General features: G+C 43.5%; 1 protein-coding gene and 1 long non-coding RNA gene across 6 annotated transcripts in view; one reads left to right on the top strand and one right to left on the bottom strand.

Moving 5' to 3' along the window:
- LOC134346765 (uncharacterized) overlaps positions 1–14,921 on the top strand; it is a 52,947-nt gene extending 38,026 nt beyond the window's left edge. Inside the window, exon 3 of the long non-coding RNA XR_010018017.1 lies at positions 13,972–14,921. This is a non-coding gene — a long non-coding RNA (uncharacterized LOC134346765). The remainder of the gene's footprint in view (positions 1–13,971) is intronic.
- Positions 1–24,128, bottom strand: part of nalcn (sodium leak channel, non-selective) — a 192,635-nt gene that overhangs the window by 70,647 nt on the left and 97,860 nt on the right. For all 5 annotated transcript variants that reach the window (XR_010018015.1, XR_010018016.1, XM_063048375.1 and 2 more), the window contains 8 exons: positions 19,397–19,535; positions 16,268–16,341; positions 13,103–13,204; positions 11,921–11,990; positions 10,966–11,057; positions 10,759–10,881; positions 10,384–10,440; positions 8,666–8,786 (listed from right to left, as the gene is read on the bottom strand). Coding sequence is in view for 3 of the 5 variants with exons in the window: in XM_063048375.1 (XP_062904445.1) it covers positions 8,666–8,786; positions 10,384–10,440; positions 10,759–10,881; positions 10,966–11,057; positions 11,921–11,990; positions 13,103–13,204; positions 16,268–16,341; positions 19,397–19,535 (778 nt within the window). In the remaining 2 variants the exon portion in view is untranslated. The remainder of the gene's footprint in view (positions 1–8,665; positions 8,787–10,383; positions 10,441–10,758; positions 10,882–10,965; positions 11,058–11,920; positions 11,991–13,102; positions 13,205–16,267; positions 16,342–19,396; positions 19,536–24,128) is intronic.

The raw sequence follows: 24,128 nt of genomic DNA, 5'->3' as shown, positions 1-24,128 counted from the left end.
CCTGAAAGTTGAATGTTTATTCACTTCCATAGATGCTGCCTGACCTGCTGAGCTCTTCTAGCATTTTGTGTGTATTGCTCTGGATTTCCAGCATCTGCAGAATCTCTTATGTGTAGAACATGGTGTTACACTTAAGAGAGTGCAGTGCAGAGCTACAACAAGGTAGATTGGAACATCAAGAATTCATCTTTGGTGTATGAGAGATCCGTTCAAGGGAATGCCAATAGTGGAAAATGAAACTAAAAACAGCAAAATCTACTATTTCATAGATTCATAGAGTAGAGAAACAGGTCCCTTGGCTCACTGGGTATATGCTGACTATCATGTACCCAGCTCTATCACTTCCATTACCAGCACATATGCCAGATATAAAATGATCACAGCTGTTGATTACAATAACCAGGTCCTAGTCCAGTTCCTGCTTGCAGAGAGAGAAGCAGAAGAGATAACTGCTCATTGCTGCGTCTGGGATCACATAAAGCCAGATCAGGGATGGACAACAGATTTCCTTCATTACAGAATAATCTGTAGTTCCATGGACAAGGAACAGTGCAGCACAGGAACAGACACTCCAGCCCACTGTACTCTGTCATATACAATGCCAATTTAACTAATCCCTCTGCCTGCACAGGATCCATATCCCTCTATTCCCTGTATATTCACGTATCTGTCTAAAATACCACTATCATATCTGCTTCCATCATTACCACTGGCAGCGTATTCCAGGCACCAACCACTCTATGTAAAAAGAAACTTGGCCCACACATCTCTTTTAAACTTTCCCCCTCTCACTGTACCCCAGTATTTGATATTTCTATACATGGAAAAAAGATTTTGACTGTCAACCTTTTCCATACCTCTCATAATTTTATAAACTTCTATCAAGTACCCTCAGCTTCTGCCACGCCAGAGAAAACCCAAGTTTGTTCACCCTCTCCTTTCCTTATAGCTTATACTCTGTAATCCAAACAGTATCCTCAAAAATACCTTCTGCATCTTTCCAAACTCTCGCATCCTTTCTGTAGTCAATAGGGAATAAGAAGATGCTTAATTTTTAATCCCAAATTTGTTCAACCACCATTTTAAATTTCCATCTTCCCAATTCCGAAGCTAAGGCCTACTCCGCTGCACCAGGGAGCAGATCTAAGGATTCAATAGGTCAACCGCAGATGCAATCTCAATGGCTCTTCACTCAGCTTTTGACCACCTAGACAACACAAACACCTGTGTTAGGATGCTGTTCATCGTCTATAGCTCAGCATTTAATATCATCATCCCTACAACCCTGATTGAGAAGTTGCAGAACCTGGGCCTCTGTACATCCCTCTGCAATTGGATCCATGACTTCCTAACTAGGAGACCACAATCTGTGTGGATTTGTGATAATATCTCCTCCTTGCTGACGATCAACACTGGTGCACCTCAGGGGCGTGTGCTTAGCCTACTGCTCTACTCTCTCTATACCCATGACTTTGTGGCTAGGCATAGCTCAAATACCATCTATAAATTTGCTGACGGTACAACCATTATTGGTAGAATTTCAGATGGTGACGAGAGGGTGTACAGGAGCGGGATATGCCAACTAGTGGAGTGGTGTCGCAGCAACAACCTGGCACTCAATGTCAGTGAGACAAAAGAAATGATTGTGGACTTCAGGAAGGGTAAGACAAAGAGGGACCAGAAGTGGAGAGAGTGAGCAGTTTCAAGTTCCTGGGTGTCAAGATCTCTGACTTCTGCACGATTTTTAATCTATTCAATATACCTATACTGTAATTTATTTATTTATTATTTTATTTTGCTTTTTTCTTCTATATTATGTATTGCATTGAACTGCCGCTGCTAAGTTAACCAATTTCACGACACATGCCAGTGATAATAAACCTGATTCTGATTCAATCAGGTTCAGAACGCTGTTGCTTGCTTCTATTGTTTGCAATATTGTGTTTTTTCTTTCTCTTTCTCTGCGCAGTAGTTTTGATCCTTTGTTTTTTAAACTGGGTTCATCCGGTTTCTTGTGGCTGCCTGTAAGCAGACAAATCTCAAGGTGTATAATTTCTACATTCTTTGATTATAAATGTACTTTGAATCCTATGGTGGGATTTGAACTCATTATCTCTAGACAATAGGTCCTATAACAGACTTGTACCTCAGCACTGTACATGATCGCATTTGTAAGCATGCGGGACATTCCCTGCATTACTCATGAATTTGGGCATTAGTAGTGTAGGTGGGAAAGAGACATGAGGACTCACTGTTGTTGGGGTCTACAGCCAGGCTAGTACAGGTGATGGGCATCTGTAGGTTACACAGGGTTAAGACAGGAGGCAAGAATCCAGGAAAGCTCTATTCAATATCTTGTTGTTATTAATTGGAAAATCATGAGCAGATCATTTGCAAGTTCAAACATGCCCTGTAGGCAAGAGCTGCATGCACTATGATCACCACGCTTGATGTAAAACAACTCTAAATACACAGTATGGAGAGGGAAAGACATGCAGTTTCATTACAGGTCTCAAGTGGTCACGGTTAAATTATTGGAAACTCTGCATACAGTAGCCACTGCAGAGTGTGATAATGAGACAACAGCATACAGCATGGAAACAGGCCCCTCAGCTCAACTCAACCTACTAGGTTGCCCAGTCAGATAGTCCCATCTGCCTGTGCTCGGCCCATAGCCTTCTAAACTAAGTAAAGATGAAAGATTAGCTTTATTTGCCACACATACATCAAAACATACAGTGAAATGCATTGTTTTCACTCAAATCTCATCAGTGAGAGTTGTGCCAGGAGGCAGCCTGCAAGTGTCATCACATGTCCGGTGCCAATATAATAGGCTCACAACTTACTAACCAGTTCTGGGGCACCTCGAGGAAACTTGTGTAGCAGCAGAACTCTCAGTGGATATGATGAAATATTCTTGTTTCAGCCTGACACAGCTAAAAAGCACAACTGCTTCCAAGGTCAGTGCAGTCGATAAAGATGTCTTAATGTGTTTAAACGACCTATCGCTGCTTAAAACTGACAGAAACAATGCTGACTGTGGACGGACTCCTCACTGGATTCTACGTAGGAAACGTGGCTGCAGGTCAGGGATACAAGTGCGTTTAAGGAAATGGGGGTTTTAAACTCCCAATACTGACTACCTTGCTGACAAAAGTGCAGTCTCTGGTGAATAAAATCGATGATCTCTGAGCTAGGGTGCTGAATCAAAGGGAATTAGGACAGCATGAGTCCTTTGTTTCACGGAATCCTGGTTAACTCCTTCCGTACCAGATGCAGCAACTCAGATCGACGGGTTTACTATACACTGCCAGGATAGATCTATAGAGTCTCTTAAAAGCAGAAGTGGAGGAGAAAGCCTCATGATCAACTCTTCTTGCTGCACAAATATATCAGTGCTGTCCCAATTCTGCTTACCAGACCTGGAATATCTAGCAGTTAAGTGCCGTCCTTTTTACTTACTGCAGGAGATTTCCGAGGTCATTTTGGTAGCAGTATACATTCCACCTCAGGCCAATGTCAACGAAGCTTTAGATGATCTGAGCAATGGGATCAACATGCACAAAACAGTGTACCCTAACCTTTCACCATCATTTTGGGGGATTTTAACCAGGCCAGTCTGAAAGAATCACTATGCAATTACCATCAACAGATCACTTGCAATACCAGAGGAAACAACACACTGGACCACTGTCACACCACCATCAAGAATACCTACCATGCTATTCCACGCCCTCACTTCAGTAAGTCTGATCACCTGGCTGTACCTCCCCGACTGTAGGTATAGACTGAAAACTGCAGCACCAGTAGTGAGGACCAAGAAGGTTCAGACGAGGGAAGCACAGGAGCGGTTACAGGACTGCTTTGAATCGGTGGGCTGGACTGTATTCGGGATTCCTTCGAACTTGGATGAGTATGCTGCAGTTGTTACCGACTTCATTAAAACCTGTGTGGATGAGTGTGTGCCTACAAAGATTTACTGTACATTCCCAAACCAAAAGCCATGGATGAACCAGAGGTACATTGTCTGCTAAAGGCTAGATCTGTGGCATTAAAGTCTGCTGACCCAGGTCTGTACCAGAAAACCAGGCATGATTTGCGGAGAGCCATTTAAAGGGCGAAGGGATAATTTCAAACGAGGTTGGAGGTGACAATGGATGTACGACAACTCTGGTAGGGTTTGCAAGACATTACTTCATACAAGGCGAAACCCAATAGCATGAATGGAAGCAGTATATAGCATCAATGCCTTCTATGTCCACTTTGAAAGGGAGAATATAACTATAGCTGTGAAGATCCCTGCTGCACTTGATGTCCCTGTGATCACTGTCTCAGAGGCAGATGTTAGGTTGTCTTTAAAGAGAGTGAACTCTCGCAAGGTGGAAGGTCCCAATGGAGTACATAGTAAGGCTCTGAAAACCTGTGCCAACCAACTGGCGGAAGTACTCAAGGACATTTTCAACCTCTCACTGCAACAGGTGAAAGTTCCAACTTGCTTCAAAAAGGCAACAGTTATACCAGTGCCCAAGAAGAATAATGTGAGCTGCCTTAATGACTATCGCCCAGTAGCACTCACATCCGGAGTGGTGATATGCTTTGAAAGGTTGGTCATGACTAGACTGAACTCCTGCCTCAGTAAGGACCTGGATCCATTGCAATTGCCCTGTCGTTACAATAGGTCAATGGCAGATGCAATCTTAATGGCTCTTCACACAGCCTTAGACCACCTGAACAATACAAAACACCTATGTCAGGATGCTGTTCATCGACTATAGCTCAGCATTTAATACCATCATTCCCACAACCCTGATTGAGAAGTTGCAGAACCTGAGCCTCTGTACCTCCCTCTGCAATTGGATCCTCAACTTCCTAATCTGTACGGATTGGTGATAACATCTCCTCCTCGCTGACAATCAACACTGGTGCACCTCAGGGGTGTGTGCTTAGCCCACTGCTCTACTCTCTCTATACCCATGACTGTGTGGCTAGGCATAGCTCAAATACCACCTATAAATTTGCTGATGATACAACCATTGTTGGTAGAATCTCAGATGAAGACAAGAGGGCATACAGGAGTGAGATATGCCAACTAGTGGTGTGGTGCTGCAGCAACAACCTGGCACTCAATGTCAGTAAGACAAAAGCGCAGATTGTGGACTTCAGGCAGGGTGAGACGAAGGAACACATACCAATCCTCATAGAGCGATCAGAAGTGGAGACAGTGAGCAGTTTCAAGTTCCTGGGTGTCAAAATCTCTGAGGACCTAACCTGGTCCCAACATATCGACGCAGTTATAAAGAAGGCAAGACAGCGATTATAGTTCATTACGAGTTTGAAGAGATTTGGTATGTCAACAAATACGCTCAAAAACTTCTACAGATGTACTGTGGAGAGCATTCTGACAGGCTGCATCACTGTCTGGTAAGGGGGGAGGGTGGTGGCTGGCTACTGCACAGGACCAAAAGAAGCTGCAGAGGGTGGTAAATTTAGTTGGCTCCATCTTGGGTACTCGCCTACAAAGGACCCACGACATCTTCAAGGAGCGGTATCTCAGAAAGGCAGCGTCCATTATTAGGACCTTTAGCACCCAGGGCATGCCCTTTTCTCACTGTTACCATCAAGCAGGAGGTACAGATCCCTGTTGGCACACACTCAGTGATTCAGGAACAGCTTCTTCCCTTCTGCCATCCAATTCCCAAATGGGCATTGAACCTGTGAACACTGCGTCACTTTTTTTTAACATATATTATTTCTGTTTTTTGCCCAATTTTTAATCTACTCTATATACGTATACTGTAATTGATTTACTTATTATTATTTATTATTTTTTCTTCTCCTATATTATGTATTGCGTTGAACTGCTGCTGCTGCTAAGTTAACAAATTTCACGACACATGCCGGTGATCATAAACCTGATTCTGATTCTGAACCCTAACGCAAACAAGAACTGTACATCTTTGAAATGTGGAAAGAAACTGGACCACCCAGAGGTAACACCAGCAGTCATGGGGAGAATGTACAAAGTCCTTTGGACAACAGTAGGAATCGACCCCCGATCGATGATTGCTGGTGCTGCACAGTAATTGTGCTAACTACTACACCACTGTGCCACCTATACTATCTAGACTGCTTTTAAATGTTGCTAATGTGCTCGATTTAATTCACTATTTCTGGCAGCTTGTCCCAAATATGCCCCACCCATTACATGAAGAAGCCATCCCTGACGTCTTTTATAAATCTCGTCTCTGATCTTCAACCTATGATCTGTGAGTTTGACGTCAGTGGTGGGTAAATTGATGGAAAGTATTCTTAGAGATGGTATATATAATTTTCTGGATAGACAGGGTCTGATTAGGAACAGTCAACATGGATTTGTGCGTGGAAGGTCATATTTGACAAATCTTATTGTATTTTTTGATGAGGTTACTAAGAAAGTTGATGAGGGTAAAACGGTGGATGTTGTCTATATGGACTTCAGTAAGGCCTTTGACAAGGTTCCACATGGAAGGTTAGTTAGGAAGGTTCAACCTTTAGGCATTAATATGGAAGTAGTAGAATGGATTCAGCAGTGGCTAGACGGGAGACGCCAGAGAGTAGTGCTGGATAACTGTGTGTCAGATTGGAGGACGGTGAGTAGCGGTGTGCCTCAGGGATCTGTACTGGGTCCAATGTTTTTTGTAATATATATTAATGATCTGGATGATGGGCTGGTAAATTGCATTAGTAAGTATGCAGATGATACTAAGATAGGTGGTGTTGTGGATGATGAGGTAGGTTTTCAAAACTTGCAGAGAGATTTAGGACAGTTAGAAGAGTGGGCTGAAAGATGGCAGATGGAGTTTAATGCTGAAAAATGTGAAGTGCTACATTTTGGTAGAACTTATCAAAATAGGACATACATCGTAAATGGTAGGGCATTAAAGAATGCTTTAGAACAGAGGGATCTAGGGTGGTGAAGAAAGCTTTTAGTTTGCTGGCCTTTATTAATCAGAGCATTGAGTACAGGAGTTGGGATGTAATATTGAATTTGTATAAGGCATTGGTAAGGCCAAATTTGGAGTATTGTGTACAGTTCTGGCCACCGAATTATAGGAAAGATGTCAATAAAATTGAGAGAGTACAGAGGAGGTTTACTAAAGTGTTGCCTGGGTTTCATCTCCTAAGTTACAGAGATAGGTTGAACAAGTTAGGTCTTTATTCTCTGGAGCGTAGAAGGTTGAGGGGGGATTTGATAGAGGTGTTTAAAATTACGAGGGGGATTGATAGAGTTGATGTGGTTAGACTTTTTCCATTGAGAGTGGGGAAGATTCAAACAAGAGGACATGGGTTTAGAATTAGAGGACAAAAGTTTAGGGGTAACATGAGGGTGAACTTCTTTACTCAGAGAGTGCTAGCTGTGTGGAATGAGCTTCCAGCAGCAGTGGTTGAAGCAGTTTCTATGTTGTTGTTTAAAGTTAAGTTGGGTAGATATATGGACAGGAAAGGAATGGAGGGTTATGGGCTGAGTGCAGGTCGGTGGGACTAGGGTAGGGTAAGAGTTCGGCACGGACTAGAAGGGCCGAGATGGCCTGTTTCCGTGCTGTAATTGCTATATATGGTTTTATATATAAATATCTATCTCTTGTTTTCAGCACACCCTCCTTCAGTACCCTGACAGTGCCATGACTAAACAATATGCTTCAGTGTTGACTGAAAGATGAATATTGGCCGGAGACGAGGAACATTGGCTCTTGTTATTCTTTCGAATTGCTTCTTTATTTATTCAGCTGCTGGCAATGCCAGCATTTTTTGCCCATCCCTAATTGCCCAGAATTGAGGCAGCAGTAAAGAGAAAAGAACGTTAATGGATGTGGGTCAAGCACTGGCTAAGTAAAAACTGTTGATTTTGATTCCTGATTGATAGTAGCAAACTAGTTGAGTTTTTATAACAATCTTGTAGTTTTATGATCAGAGTTTTTGAATTTTGGGTAGTTTTAATCCCAGCTACTCTACAGAGATTCAAACTCATGCCATTCAATCAATGGTTCCAAGCTGTGGCTGCAAGCCCAGTAACTTGGACACTACATTATCCTTTCCTTATATTGCAGGATTTATTGTATCCACTTGGCAGCACCAATGGGGCTTGGCTTTAAAACCACATCTGAAAGGTTGCATTGCTGACAAGGTAGGACTCCCTCAGTAACGCACTGGAATGTCAACCTGGACTCCTTGCCTTATTGCAAAAAAAAACTGTGGATGCTGGAGATCAGAAAATGTTAGCAGGTTCCTGCTGGAACACGAAACAGAGTCAACATTTCAGCTTGGAGACCTTGTGACGGGGCTGCGAAGTGAGACTGAGCCAAGTCTTGATGCAGAGTTTAAACTCAAAATGTCAGCTATTCCTTTCCTCCCACAGAAGCTGCTCAGCCTGCTGAGTTTCTCCAATAGTCTGCTTGTTGCTCCAGATGCCAGCATCTGCTGTGTCTCTTGAGCCAAAGCCGATGATATAAAATTTGAAAATGACACTGCAACAGATTTAACTACTGTTATAATGAATAGCCACTTCATCTTTGTAGAATTATTTTCCTAATATAATTTGATGCTTTCATTACATATTGCACCATACGCTAATAAAAAGGGTAAGAGAAGAATATTAACACAAATAGCGTTACTGGTATGACTTTACCTGTAAGGTTGGTGTGTGCATGACTGTTGTAAATGGTGTTTCAAACATCATAGAAATGCACGAGCAGATAGTCACTGCAATCATTACCCAGTCCAAGTAGGTAACTAGTCCAAGCAGATCACTAGCAGAGAGCACAAAGCGAACAGTTACGCTGTGGCGGGGTACACATCAGCTTGGCAGACATTACTCAATGTGGGTACATACAAATAATGGACAATAAGGAGAACTTCATTTACAGTGTGATCATCCCACAGGAGCAGAATTAGGTCATTCAGCCCATTGAGTCTGCTCCATTTCATCATGGCTGATCCATTTTCCTCTCAATCCCATTCTTCTGTCTTCTCTCCATAACCTATCAGGCCCTGACTAATCAAGAAACTATCAACCACCACCTCTCAAAGATCTGGCTTTTGCAGCTGCCCGTGGCAATGAATTCCACATATTTGCCATCCTCTGGTGAAAGGAATTTCTCCTCATCTTCGTTCTAAATGGACGTCCTTCTATTCTAAGGCTGTGCCCTTTGGTCAAGATTCCTCCACCATAGGAGAATGATTTTGGGAATGAAAGGCTTATTGTATGAGGAGCGACTGATGGCTCTGGACCTGTACTCACTGGAATTTAGAAGAATGAGTGGGGGTATCTCATTAAAACCTATTGAATGCGGAAAGGCCTAGAGTGGACCTGGCCCTCAGAGGATTTCTACTCTGGGTGCTGTCTGAAAGGGCTGTGGGAACAGATTTAGTATGAAGTTTCCAAAGGGAACTGGACAGATAAAAAGTCAAAAACAAGTTTTATTGTCATACACGAGTACATGTATGTACAGTTGCAATGAAAACTTACAGCAGCATCACTGGCAGATCGCATTGGAGACGCAAACAACATTTACACAAAAAAACACGAGCACAAATTATACAAAATCATACAAGAAAAAGCACAATTAAAAGAAGTCCATTTAGTGGTCTTATTATTGCTGTACTGAGGTGGTGATGAGGGTTGTATGGTCAAGAACAGAGTGGATGAAAAGAAGTAGCTTTTCTTGAACCTGGTGCGGTGGGAAAAGGAGACGTTTGTAGGCACTGGACTAACTGGAAAGGATTTCCAAAGAAGACAGTAGAGCTGTGAGATTCAGTGAATGCGGACACAGGTTAGGAACAAGAGCTTTAACTACTTACGATGACCCACTTACTGTTAATGCATAATAGACAAGTTAGGAAACCTAATAAATGCAGAACACCAGCATGTACGTAAATGACTGGAACAGAGAATTGTTAAGGATCGAGCGCAGTCACAGTGAGCTGAATGGTCACAATCAGAGCTGGTCGACATTAAGGATTTGAGAAGCCCAGTGTAGCAGACAGGATACACGTACACACATGGGGCTTGGGCAGGGGTGGAGCTGGGAGGGCAGAGTAGGGGTGAGAGAAAGACAGAGGCAAACACACAGACATGCACACAGACGAAGACACATGCACATACACAGAGATGCACAGACATTCGCAGTTCAGAGACACAGACAGACACACACACACGGCATTTAAGTGCAGACAAATTACTGGGAGAATTCCACCTGTAAGAAATGCAAATGTTGCTTCAGATCTGAGATCAGAGCTGTTACTACAGGTAACATGGTCATGTGATCTAAAGGTCACTCATGCTCGTAGATGTAATTAAAATGGAACAACACTCAGAGTAATGGATGCAGAGCAAGCTGCACTTACTACAGCTGATGATACTTGGTGTTCTTAACTGCTCCTGTAATTGGGTCCGTCTTTGATCTGAAAGACAAGATTCTGTTGTGATGTGGTGATGGCAACAAAAACTCATATCCCAGTGAGCTGTGGTCTGGTTAGATCATGGCCATGAGAAAATCTTCCATTACATCTCATGAAAGAGAAAGGGCAAAGAAAGCTAGAGAGGATTTGGGGAGAGGGGTGATGGGGAGGGGGAGGGGGGTGACAGGAAGAGGGGGAGGGGGAGATGGGGAATGAATGAATGAATGAATTCTGGAAAAGAAGAGTAGGGCAAGAGAAGGTAAGGAGGGTGGAGAAAGGGAAGGAGGAATGAGGGAGAAAAAAAGTGCTCAAGAGACTTACGCATTGAACCGAGCCCTCACCACCACCCGACAAAATGTTCGAAACCTATGCTCCCGTCCAACGATAAAGAGGGGTTTGTCAAAGTAAGGATGATTTTCACGTAATTCTTCTTCTTGGACCTTGCTGAACAGAAGAAGAAGAACCATTTCCTCAGTCAGTGAAAGGCAAACAGGGCTTACAAATGCTCACAGGGAAATGCAAAGTTACCGCTTCATTTCAGCTTGCTGCTTTTTCTCCTGTATCATCTTTATCTCACTGTCTTCTCGCTGGGCATTCCGGTACCGAACTGTGCTGGAGTGCTACGTGGAGACAGACAGAGATTGTGAACACATCCTGACAGAGTTAAGGTGTGGGGAATCCAACAATTAATGAGTCAGGAATAAAAATGCAAGGTCATGGAGCCAATTTCATTCTGAGACCCCAGTGCTCATTCAATGGTGCACATCTTTCTGCAGGTTGCGATGTATATCTCTGCTTTAGGGGAGATGCACCTTCTGTGGTCTGCACTAGGCTGAAGCAAGGCATGCAGGTAACAGCAGACAGCAGAGAGAGGATCTCTTGACTACAGAGATGCAAGAATCGCAAAATGAGCAAAGCAGAGCTGAGGGAAGAACAGTGGATTAGAATGGGTGAATTTAATGAAAAGTCAGACCAGAAAGTGAAACAAAAGAAATAAAGGGAAAATACTATAAGAAAATTAAAAAAAAATCTCTAACAATAACTTTCAACGTCATCTAGACCAGTAGTTACCCCGCATTAAGGTATTAAGGAATATTAAGACATCACTAAGAGAATCACAAACAGACAGCATCATTTTGTAAATAGAGGGCAAGTCCAGGAACTTACTCACATTCATTACCTTTGAATGGAGGAGAGAGGGAGCATGGAGAAAGCCATGGTTCTCGCTGCCCATGGAGTAATATGGATATTTGGACTCTGAAGCACATTTCTTTGCTCCCCAGAGCTGCTGACAATTAGCATGTAAGTTAAAGGACTGGCCATCTCTTGCATGGGACACTCAGGCTCAGTACTTTTCTGCTGTGACAACACCCCAGGTTTAATGCTGGTTTTAACCTTAACCACACTTGCAATAAAACACCTCAGCACGAGTAGGGGAAAGTGCTCTACACTCTGTGGACTGAGTTAGTTAATGTTCACCCACATCTTGTGACAGTGTTTCCAGTGATTTGCCTCTGCTGATTCGCTGCGTGCTTGACCCATGTCGAAGGGATCTGCAAAAAGAGGAATAATATCCAAGGTACTGGGTTCAACCATCTTCTCTCATCCATACAAGGTTGACAGTTCCAAACACAGCAACTAAGATTATTTGCATTAAAAAAATAACTACAGCTTTGTGGCTTTGTAGGAATTCTTATTGTGCAAATTGTCCAAAATATAGAAAGCAACAGGAAATAAACTCCAAGAATTTTCTTCCTGCAGTCAGGAATCAGAAAGTGTATGAAACATTGCGTTTGGCATGAGTTTGGAATTGTCTGTGTATTCATTTGCTGTGCACTCACTCCATTCCTTATAGTTCAACAGACATAGAGAATGAGCTTGCAGGTTTTACATCCCATGGGAACCTTATAGAGAATTATAGTGAATGTACAGGACATTTGGCCCATCTGTCCATGCTGTTGTTCCTACTTCACACTCTTTCCTTCCATCTCTCCTTCGTGCTCATCTATCTCTCTCCATCGCTTCTCATCCCCATCTCCTCCCACCCCCATTTCTTTACTGTGTTCATCCATCTCTCTCCATCCCTTCCCATCATCTCTGCCTTGTGTATTTATCCATTTCTCCTCATCACCATCTCTCCCTTCTGTGTTCTTCATTTTCTCTTTTCATATTGCCCCAACACCATCTGTATTGTGTTTATTCATCTCACTCTTTCCCCATCATTATCTCTCCCTCACGTGTTTATCCATCTCTCTCGTGTTCATCTATCTCTCTCCATCTCTTCCCATTCCCATCTCTCTCATGTCCATCCATCTCTCCCTTGTGTGTTTATTCATCTCTCTCTCTCTATCTCCCCCCATCACTAGCTCTCCTTCATGTACTTATTCATCTTTTCCTGAGAATCCATCCCTGCATTTCTTGGTGGGAGCACATTTCTCATTTTCCCCATTCTTTTTCTCCGGAATTCCAGATTTGGTTCATTAGTGAAGCTGAGGATGATAAGTCTTAGTAGGCCAAGCAGCTTAAAGGTTTTCATTAATAAACAAACAATTATTTTTGGATTTGCATTCTCTGGCAGGCAATTAAGCATTAACAAAATCAGCCTGAAATTTCACTGGGATTTCCTGACACTTTGTCATGACTGTGGCACTGCTGGTGGTCGTACCTGCGTTCCTGACGGATATGGTGCTGCACACTTAAAATTGAACGTTCTTTTGCAGGCTGTCCCTCAAAGGAACCTCCTAACAGACGTTGGCGAGTGCAAACCCTGCAGAAACCAGCAGAAATCGACAAGTAGTTTTAATTTGAATTGAGCCATAAACCTTTCCACTTGGCACCCATTTCTCGGTGGTTACAGCAGCAGAGTTCTCCTTGGTGCAGCTCATGAATTCGTACCACTGCATTCCTCTTCAAAAACATTCACAATCCTCTGAGTTTCAGCACAAATCTGCTCGCATTGCTGACTACAAACTTATGTCATCATGCAACATTCAAACACAACTCGCTCCTCTAAGCTTTCAGACTGGGAACTTTGCAGGATTAAATTAAATCAAGCTGTTAGAAGTTTATCAGCAAAAACAAAATTGAAATGTTTTGAAGAGAGAGAGAGAGAGAGACAAGAGAGACTGCAGATTTTGGAAATCTGGAGAAACACGAGAAATCTGGAGAAATGCTGAGGGAACTTAGCAGCTCAGGCAGTAACCATGGAGAGAAATTAACAGACATTGTTTCAGGTTGAGACCCTTCATCTGGACTGGAAAGAAAGAGGGGAGAAAGCCGGTATAAAGACATGGGGAGAAAATGCTGGCAGGTGATGATCAGATCCAGATTAGGGGTGAGGGAGGGGGGACAGTTGGAATGAGAGGTGACAGGTGGGAATGAAAAAGGGCTTAAAAAGATGGAATCTGATAGGAGAGGACAATCGTGCATGGACTGAAGAGAGGGAGATGAGGAGGGGAACCAGAGGTATGGATATGTGGGTGATGGGAAGACCAAGACCTTTTTATATCAGCTATCTTTCCTTTTTCTTTTCAGTGAAGGGCCTGGACCAGAAACACCAATGCTATCTAACCTGCTGGGTTCCTCCAGCATTTTGATGTGTTTTAAAATTGCACCGGCACTCCATCACCAGTGAACGATTTATTCTCAAAATTCAATGAAAATTACTTCTGGAAAATTTATAAAACTGCTTTCTTACTAGGTTTGGCCACCGCTGCTGGCTATATCATAAACACATGTAGGGAACACCTTCCAAAAGGAATCAGATGTTCCACAGTCTCCTTAAATCCACAGAAACGAGTGGAAACTCAGCACGGTGAGCTGGAGGATGGGCCTGTTTGATGGGCACTGTTCCAGAGCAATCCTTATAAAACAAGCTCAAAGATGCCTCGAACATCTAAATCCATAATAACTTCATCGAGGAAAATGCAGACCTGGGACCAGATTGCATGGGGGCTGGGGGATGATGGACAGAGTAACAGCAAATGCCAACTAATTTCCAAAACCAAGCACCTGCAGTGCATGGTTGAATATTAATCTTCCTTACTATTTAATAAATTTATTGCATTTGGAATTAAATCAGAAGCATGTTATTAACGTGCCTACTGGTAATGAATGTGTAATGTGTGCACTGATTTGATTACTCATTGTAGAATTACAGTATTTATGGGCTTCATGCATTGAATTTCCCCAACATATGCAGCGAAATATCTCCCTGCGACTGTCCAGAAAACATGCGCTTAGAACGATACAGGCACCTTGATTGACAGAAGATACAGAAGCCCGAAGTCCCTTACCACCAGGTTCAAAAACAACCATTTTGTACTACAATGGACCTTGTTTTATTATAATTCTGCTCTTTCTTGGATTAATTTATGTTTTTCTTCTGAATGCTGTTTATATGAATCTATGTGCCTGTGATGTAGCTGCAAATTTCTCGTTGCACCTAAGCACGTATGTACTTGTGCATATACAATAAATTTGACTTTGACTCCTGCATGACTCCACTCCATGGGCAGCATCTCGCCCTCCTGCCGCTGGAAGGCCCACTGATTTTTGACGACAAAGGGTTAAAAATCTTGCACACTCCTCCCAAAAGCTCAGGCACATAAGTAACAGGTGGTGCCCGCCAAGCACCTCCAGTCTAACTTGTCATTCAATGAATACAGTTGCCATCACGTGTGGTCAGGATTTCATGTGAGATTGATGAGTGGCTGGTGATGAGCTCCTCTCAGGTTAATCTCCTATCTCTCCACTCCAAGAGGGATTGGAGGTGAGGCGGTACTGAATCTCGCTTTCTGCTTCACCTGTAAGCTCAGTATCAACTCCAACAGCGAAATACAGCTGTTCTGTACAGAGGATATTGAACAGAGTTCACCAGCTGCGGCTGGTGGAGGAGCAGGGTCTCTGCACTCCAGTGAAAGGGTGCTTGCACGCAAGTTGTTCATCTCTTATAAAGATTAGCTTTATTTATCACATGTACATCAAAACATTCTGTACAGTGATATACGTTGTTCGTGTCAAACAGCAACAGAGTTCGAGGACATGCTGGAAGTAGTCCACAAGCGTCACCACACTTCCGGTGATAAAATAGCATGCTCTGAACTTACCAACCCTAACCCATACGTCTTTGGAATGTGAGAGGAAACCAGAGCACCCAGAGGAAACACAAGCAGTCATGGGGAGAATGTACAAACTCCTTATAGACAACGGCAGGAATTCAACCTCGACTGCCTGTCATTAATACTGTAAAGTATTATGCTGACCGCTATGTGATGATGTCTTGGGAGCTTAAGCCACTTCTAATCACAGGTAGAAAATGTCAAACTTTTAAAAAATTGACTTAAGAACTATTCAAACTATTTTTAAAATAGGGCCACAGAGACATATAGCATGGAAAAGGTCATTCAGTCCATTGGATCTGTGATGACAAGCAAACACCCAATCCTTTATTAATCCCATTCCCTTATCCCCAGTAACTGGCCCAGATTCTACACCTCACCCACAAACTAGAGGGCAAGTTATAATAGCCAGTTAAACTTACCAACCTCCTCATCTTTGGAATGTAGGAGGAGACCCACATGGTCATGGGAAGAATGTGTAAACTCCACATAGACAACAGCTGAGGTCAGGATCAAATCCAAGTTATTACTGGAATTGTGAGGCATTTCTAACCACTGAACCACCCAATGCAAAATCGTGACCACAAGAGTGGTAAGGAGGGGGAGAAGGGGAGGGGGAGAAGGGGAGGGAGATGCAAGATTTTAAACATACAATATAGACAGAAACTATAAAGCACAGCTAAATTATTCCTTAGCATGGAGAACCTTACCGGAATATTTTATTCACAGCATTTTCCTTCTCAATCAGATTTCGAGCTTGGATGCTGGAAACTGATCTTCTCAACTGAAAGTGATCATAAATATGAGGGGAAATTAGATCTGGAAACGCTGGAAATTGAGGACAGGAGGGGGATAACCTGGCTGTCTCTGAAAAGCAACTGAGAGGTGGGTTTTTACCTGGGATAAACACTCACTAGTAATCTTCACCAATGCATGGCAGGTCAGTGTTTCATGACTCAGCGAAATTATTGCTCAAAATTCTCATCCTAGTGTTCAAATCACTCTGTAGTCTTCAGTCTGTGTCCATAAGACATGGGAGAAGAATTAGGCCAATCACTCACTGAGTCTGCTCCACCATTCCATCATGGCTGATCCCGGATCCCACTCAGCCCCATACATCTGCCTTCTCGCCATATCCTTTGATGCCCTGACTGATCAGAAAACGATCAACTTCCGCCTTAAATAGATGCATGCACTTGGCTTCCACCACAGTCTGCGGCAGAGCATTCCACAGACTTACTACTCTCTGGCTAAAAAAATCCTCCTTACCTCTGCTCTAAAGGGTCACCACTCAACTTTGAAGCTGTGGCCTCTGGTTCTGGATACCCCTACCATTGGAAACATCTGTCTACATCCACCCTATCTTGTCCTTTCAACATTTGGTAGGTTTCAAAACATATCCTCCCCGCTCCCAACTGCAATTCCAGTGAGTACAGGCCCAAAGCTGCCAAACACTCCTAATATGTTAAGCCCTCCATTCCCGGCATCATCCTCGTGAACCTCTTCTGGACTCTCTCCAATGACAACACATCATTTCTGAGATATGGTGCCCAAAGCTATTGACAGTATCCTAAGTGCAGCCTAGCTAGTGCTTATAAAGGCTCAGCATTACCTCCTTGCTTTTATATTCCATTTCCCTTGAAATAAATGCCAACACTGCATTTGCCTTCTTTACCAGACTCCACCTATAAATTAACCACCTGGGAGTCTTGCACATGGACTCACTCTGCACCTTTGATATTTGAACCTTCTCCCTATTTAGATAATAGTCTGCACTATTGTTCCTTTTACCAAAAATCATTATCAAACATTTACTAGCACTGCATTCCACCTGGCACTTTTTTGCCCATTCTTTGTCTAAGTTCTGCTGCAATTGCATTGCTTCCTCAGCGCTACCTACCCCTCCACCTATCTTCGTATCATCCACAAACTTTGCAACAAAGACATGAATTCCATTATCTAAATCATTGACAAACAATGTGAAAAGTAGCGGTCCCAATATTGATCCCTGAGGAACACCACTAGTTACTGGCAGCCACGCAGAAAAGCCCCTTTTTATTCCCATTTGCTGCCTCCTGCCTGTCAGCCATTCCGCTATCCATGCCAGTACCTTTCCTTTAACGCTATAGGATTTTATCTTGTTAAGCAGTCCCATGTGTGGTACCTTATTGAACGCCTTCTGAAAATCCAAGTTAAATGACATCCAGTGCCTCTCCTTAATCCACCCTGCTTGTTACTTCCTTGAAGAATTCTAACAGATTTGTCAGGCAAGAATTCCCTTCAGAGAAACCATGCTGACTTTGACTTATTTTATCATTAGTTTCCAAGTACCTCGAAACCTCATCCTTAAGAATAGACTCCAACACTTTCCCAACCACTGGACTAACTGGACTATAATTTCCTTTCTTTTGCCTTCCTCCCTTTTTTAAGAGTGGAGTGACATTTGCAATCTTCCAGTCCTCCAGAACCATGCCAGAATCAAATGATTCTTGAAAGATCATGACCAATGCATTTGTTATTCCTTCAGCAACCTCTCTCTGGACTCTGGGATGTGGTCCATCTGGCCCAGGTGACTTATCCACCTTAAGACCTTCGAGGTTGTCTGGCACTTTTTCCTTTGTAATAGCAATGGCACTCTCTCCTGCTCACTGATACTCACGAACCTCCGGCACACTGCTAGCGTCTTCCACAATAAAGGCTGATGCAAAGTACCCATTAAGTTCACCTGCCATTTCTTTGTCCCTCATTACTACCTCACCAGCATCATTTTCCAGTGGTCCAATAGCAACTCTCACCTCCCTTTTACTCTTATGTAACTGAAAAAACTTTTGGTATCCTGCTTTATATTATTGACTGGTCTGCCCTCACATTTCATCTTTTCCCTTCTTATAGCTTTTTCAGTTGCCTTTTGTAGGATTTTAAGCTACCCAATCATCCAATTTCCCACTCACTTTTGCTACCTTATATATCCTCCCTCGTTATACTCTACTCCAATCCTCCCAGCTCTGAGAGCTGCACCAATTCTGGGTTTGCAATCTTCTCCGATTTCCATCACTACCTCAGCCTCAGCCTCAACCTCACCGTCAGCTGCTTAAGACCAGAGGAGATGTACAAGAATGGTTCCTGGCACCTGGGACCAGGGTTGGAGATTACAGGAGAAATGAGAGAGACTGGGTCTATTCTCTTTGAAAGGAGTTACGATATAGTAATGAGGGGTTTGGGTGGACTGTGTGTTGGGAGACCCATTCCTTTCTGGAGGAGCCTGGAGATCACAGGTATAAATGCTATATGCGAGGAAAGGAACCTGGGTGGTGATTCTACCTGCCGCATCGCTGTGTCATACACTCTCAGAAGTGGTGGGTGGGGATGAGCCATTAAATGCACCTGTCTGCCAACTAAGGGGATCAGGAAGGTTTCCCTTGTTCTACTTTAAGTAAACCAGAACTCAGGAAGGCTCCTCGATGAGCTAGTCAATACTTATCCTCAGGTAACTTGACAGAAACAGATCACCTGGCCCCTTATTTTATGCTGCATGTGAGGTCTGACTGCGCACAAATGGGATGCGGACTTCCTGCACTGGAACATATCATTGGATGTAAAATGATTACAAATGTTCTCACGCTATGAAAGGAGTCATCTCTAAAAGGCAGCAATTCTCTTTATCAAACTCACAGCATTTCCCAAGATAACAATTTTCTATAAAAATCAATCGCTATAATATTGCCCTAAAACAAATATTTTGCAATAAGGACCTCCTGCACTTTCTGGACAACTTTTTTTGCAGAAATCTACTTTGGTTTTTTTTTTCCTCAAAGAAGGATCATTTATAACTAGTTTACCTTTTGGTCGATATACTTGTTATCCTCAACATAAGACCGCTTGGAATGGTCACATGATGATGATCCCGACGGTAGTCGACGCAGCAGGCAGCTCGTATCCTGCTGCTGACGATCAATAAATTGCTTCATAAAGCTTTCCCTAAAGACAAAGCATTGGTAATATGTAAGCCGAACATGGTGCTATTTACGTAACGTTACTGTACAATCTATATTAGAGAATTAAGTGCTTAACCATCATTTACTTTTGATGTTTTACACACAAACATTCAGAAGTTCAGTTACAGAATAAGGATGTAGGATTAAGACGAGAGGGGAAAATTTAAAGGGGTTTTGTGGGTCAAGTTTTTATTAACACAGTGACTGGTGGGTGTCTGGAACATGCTGCCAGTGGAGGTGGTGAAAGCAGGTACGATCGCAACATCTAAGAGGCATTTAGACAGAGCCTTGGACAAATAGGAAATGGGGGGGTATTTATTGGTGTTGGCTTATCGTTGTCATATGTACCAAGATACAGTGAAAAGCTTGTCCCACAAATTGTTCATACAGATCAAATCATTACTCACTGCATTGAGCTTAGAATGACGTAAAAACAATAACAATGCAGAATAAAGTGCAAAAGCGACTGAAAGAGTGTCAAGTCAAATTTATTTATAAAGCACATTTAAAAACAACCCATGTTGACCAAAGTGCTGTACAAACCATAACAGGTAGCTAAAATTACAAATACAAGAAACACAGCTATAAACAACAAGGCACACAGCTTATAGGCACAAAATAAACAACACATGAGCCTAGGCACAAGCAAAAAATCAGCCACGTCAGGAAGATTCAACCGCTAGTGAATAAAGGTAAGTTTTGAGCCTGGACTTAAAAGAGTCAATGGAGGGGGCACATCTGATAAGTGAGGGGAACGCTGTTCCACAGTCTAGGGGCTACAACAGCAAAGGCGTGGTCACCTCTGAACTTAAATTTAGATTGCAGGACAGCCAGGAGCTCCAAATCAGCCGACCTGAAGGACCCGAAAGTAGAATAAGGGGTTAGAAGGTCTGTGATATAGGAGGGGGCCAGCCCATTTAAGGCTTTATAAACAAACAGGAGAACCTTAAAATCAATTCTAAACCGTACTGGTAGCCAGTGGAGTGAGGCCAGGATAGAAGTAATATGGTCCCTCTTCCGGGCACCTGTCAGGAGCCTGGCTGCAGCGTTCTGGACCAGTTGCAGGTGGGACAGGGACAACTGACTAATCCCAGTATACAGGGAGTTGGAGTAGTCCAAGTGGGAGGATATAGGGTGTGGTGATTTTCTCAAGATCTTTGAAAGAGAGAAACGACTTGATTTTGGCAATAGTACGAAGCTGGAAAAAACTGGCTTTTACTACCGCATTAACTTGCTTGTCAAACTTAAAGGCGGAATCAAATATCACACCAAGGTTTTTGACGTGGGGTTTGACAAAAGTGAAGAGGTTACCAAGACTGTTGGTAATCACTTTGATGGAGTCAGGGGGGCCAAATAGGGCAACTTCAGACTTGCCCTCATTCAGCTGTAGGAAGTTTTGTGTCATCCAACACTTTATGTCCTCAAGGCAGTTAATGAGGCTGACTAGATTTGACTGGTTGTTTGGTTTCAAGGGGAGATAAAGCTGTGTCGTCAGCATAACAATGGAAGGAAATGTCAAAGCATGTATATGGAGAAAAGAATGGGACCTAGGATGGAACCTCGTGGGACCCTGCAGGAGAAGAGGAAAATTTGCCTATGTTGACGGAGAAGCTTCTATTTTTGAGGTAGGACGTGAACCAGTTCAACGCAGTGCCATCAACACCAACCCTGTACTGGAGACGGTCTACTAAAATGGCACGATCCACAGTATTGAATGCTGCGCTGAGGTGCAGTGCAGGTAAACGATAAAGTGCAGGATCATAACAAGGTAGACTGTGAGGCCAAGAGTCCATCTTATCCTACGAGGTCCATTCAAGAGTCTGAAATGGGATAGAAGCTGTCCTTGAGCCAAATACAGATCATATGCAGGTATAGACCATATAAAGGCAGATAGGATTGAAATTGGCATCATGGTTGACACACACATTGTAGGCAGAAGGGTCTGTTCTTGCGCTGAATTGTTATGGGCTTCCAGAGAAGTTGTAAAATTCTATCAGTGCTAGAGGACATCAAGGTATCACCTCACATGGATCTGGATTAGGATCTGCTCATCTGAAGCACCAACTCCAGCATGAAGCTGTAAGGCTTGAGCTGTAAACACTCTTGGCTGCAAACTTGAAAGGAACTGAGGCAGGAGTCAGCTATTTAGCCCTTTGAGGGGTTTTGCTGTTTGGTATGAACGTGGCTGCCCTTTTACCTCAGCACCACTCTCCTGCACTCATCATCATTATGTGCCGTGTCGTATGATGTGGGTGATCGTGGTCTTGACCACGATTCTTCCTAGCAAATTTTTCTGCAGAAGTGGTTTGCCATTGCCTTATTTTGGACAGTGTCTTTACAAGATGGGTAACCCCAGCTATTATCAAGACAGTTCAGAGACTGCCTGGCGTCAGTGGCCGCATAACTAGGACTAGTGATATGCACCAGTTGCTCATCCACCACCTGCTCCCATAGCCCCATATGACCCTGTTCGCAAGGCTAAGCGGCTGTTACACCTTCCCCAAGGGTGACTTGCAGGCTAGTGGAGGGAAGGGGTGCCTTACTCCTCCTTTGGTAAAGACGTATATCCACCCTGACTCCTACACTGACCCCTTAACATCCCAACAGACTTTGTCTTGAACCTACTCAGAGAAATAAAAGATGGCACCAGTGACCAACAGTGCCATGTTGCAGACAGCTCACAAAACTACATACTTTTCTTCTAGATATACTTCTTCTGATCTGTGATTAATTGCAGCCTGTCATTTCCCTTTTAAGGACGCACTTTTGATCTGCCTAAACAATCTAGTGCTTTTGCAATCTCCTGGAGCAGGGGTCCCCAACCTTTTTTGCACTACGGACAGGTTTAATATTGACAATATTCTTGCGGACCGGCTGACCTGGGGGGGGGGGGTGCGGGGAGGGGTAGGGTTGCCAACGGATAAGAGTAGCAGTCAAATACGTTGTGTTTACCCAGAGAAAGACTACAATGACCATGAAGCCTTGCGCGGGCACCAGTGCGCATGCGTGTACCTGCCAATTTTTCTTTCTCTGCAAATCGTTTTTGGCGATTCTGTTCGGTGGGGGGGCGGGGGGGGTGTGCTAATCACGACCGGAATATAGGTGATAAGTGGCTCAATTTGGTTTCTAAAAGGGTTTATCTAATGAATTTAATATTAAACACACAGTGCATATTTTCCTCGCATGAATATAGTAACGTCAATTATCAGGGAGGACGGGGAGCTTGAAGTAAGTGTTGAACGAACTTCCAGTAGAAGTGGTAGAGGCAGGTTCGATATTATCATTTAAAGAAAAATTGGATAGGTATATGGACAGGAAAGGAATGGAGGGTTGTGGGCTGAGTGCAGGTCGGTGGGTCTAGGTGAGAGTAGCGTTCGGCACAGACTAGAAGGGCCGAGATGGCCTGTTTCCGTGCTGTAATTGTTATATGGTTATATAAGTAAGTCAATAGCATCATAACAGTTTAAGTAACGTTTGGATATTAAACACACAGCACATATTTTCCCTGTATGAACATATAAAATCATTGCAACACACCAATATCGCTGAATCGGTGGGAGCCCTGGGCTTGCTTCCCTGCAACAAGACGGTCCCATCGAGGGGTGACGGGAGACAGCGATACTCGAAGGGGGTTCCTTATGTCCAATCTATTCTGCAATTTAGTTTTCGTTGCATTCATTGCAGAAAACTGCACTTAGCAGAAAAACGTTGGAAATGGAAGCAACGTTTTCAGTGCTTTCATGGCTATCCCAGGATATTTAGCCTTGACTTTGATCCAGAATGCCGGCAGAGATGTTATGTCAAACATACCTTTCAGCCCACCGTCAGTTGCAAGCTCGAGGAATTGATCTTCTTCCCGCGCTGACATAGATGACGCGCGGGTAATGACCTCACAGGGAATGAGGAAGGGTGCAGCTGACTCATATCGCCAAATCATATTGTTTCCTCACGGCCCGGTAGCACATGCTTTGTGGCCCGGTGGTTGGGGACCGCTGTCCTGAAGGATCCAGCGAGGACAAGAGCGGAGAACGCAGCTATGGCTGGGGTAGCTGCGTCAATTCCTGATGGCGGAACACGAACCCGTGGTTGGCTCTATTATTCTGTACCGATCGAGCCAGGTTAAAATTGCCGAGGAAGAGAGCGGAAACTGACAGGTGTTCGGCACCTGCGCTTGACTGATCTCCCTCTCTTTTCGCTGCTGACATCAGTGGAAGGTGCAGGAGTCTTGCGTTCCACGCTACCAGGTTCGGGAGCATTTGTTGCCCTGCAGCCATTGAGCTCGTGCCCAGGCTTCACTCGCCTCAGCACTGAATGGGTTCCACAGCTGTGGACGCACTTTCAGGGACTCTGCAGTTCATGTTCCATGCATTTTTGTTAACTTTTTTTTTTTCTGTTTGCGTGATTTGACCAAGGCACTTCAGCGTTGAACTGACTCTGCAGCTGTAGCCTGCAATCACTGGCACTCATGTCAGTGCTGAACTGGCTCCGTGGGGCCATGGACCCACTGTTGTGGATTTTGTGGTTAATGTTCCCTGTGTTATTTGTTTACTTTTTAATTGTTTGCACGATTTATCCT

Source organism: Mobula hypostoma, chromosome 5 (assembly GCF_963921235.1).
Source record: "Mobula hypostoma chromosome 5, sMobHyp1.1, whole genome shotgun sequence".
Lineage (NCBI taxonomy): Eukaryota > Metazoa > Chordata > Chondrichthyes > Myliobatiformes > Myliobatidae > Mobula > Mobula hypostoma.
Note: the sequence above shows the minus strand (reverse complement) of the source record. Positions and strands in the feature narration are given on the sequence as shown.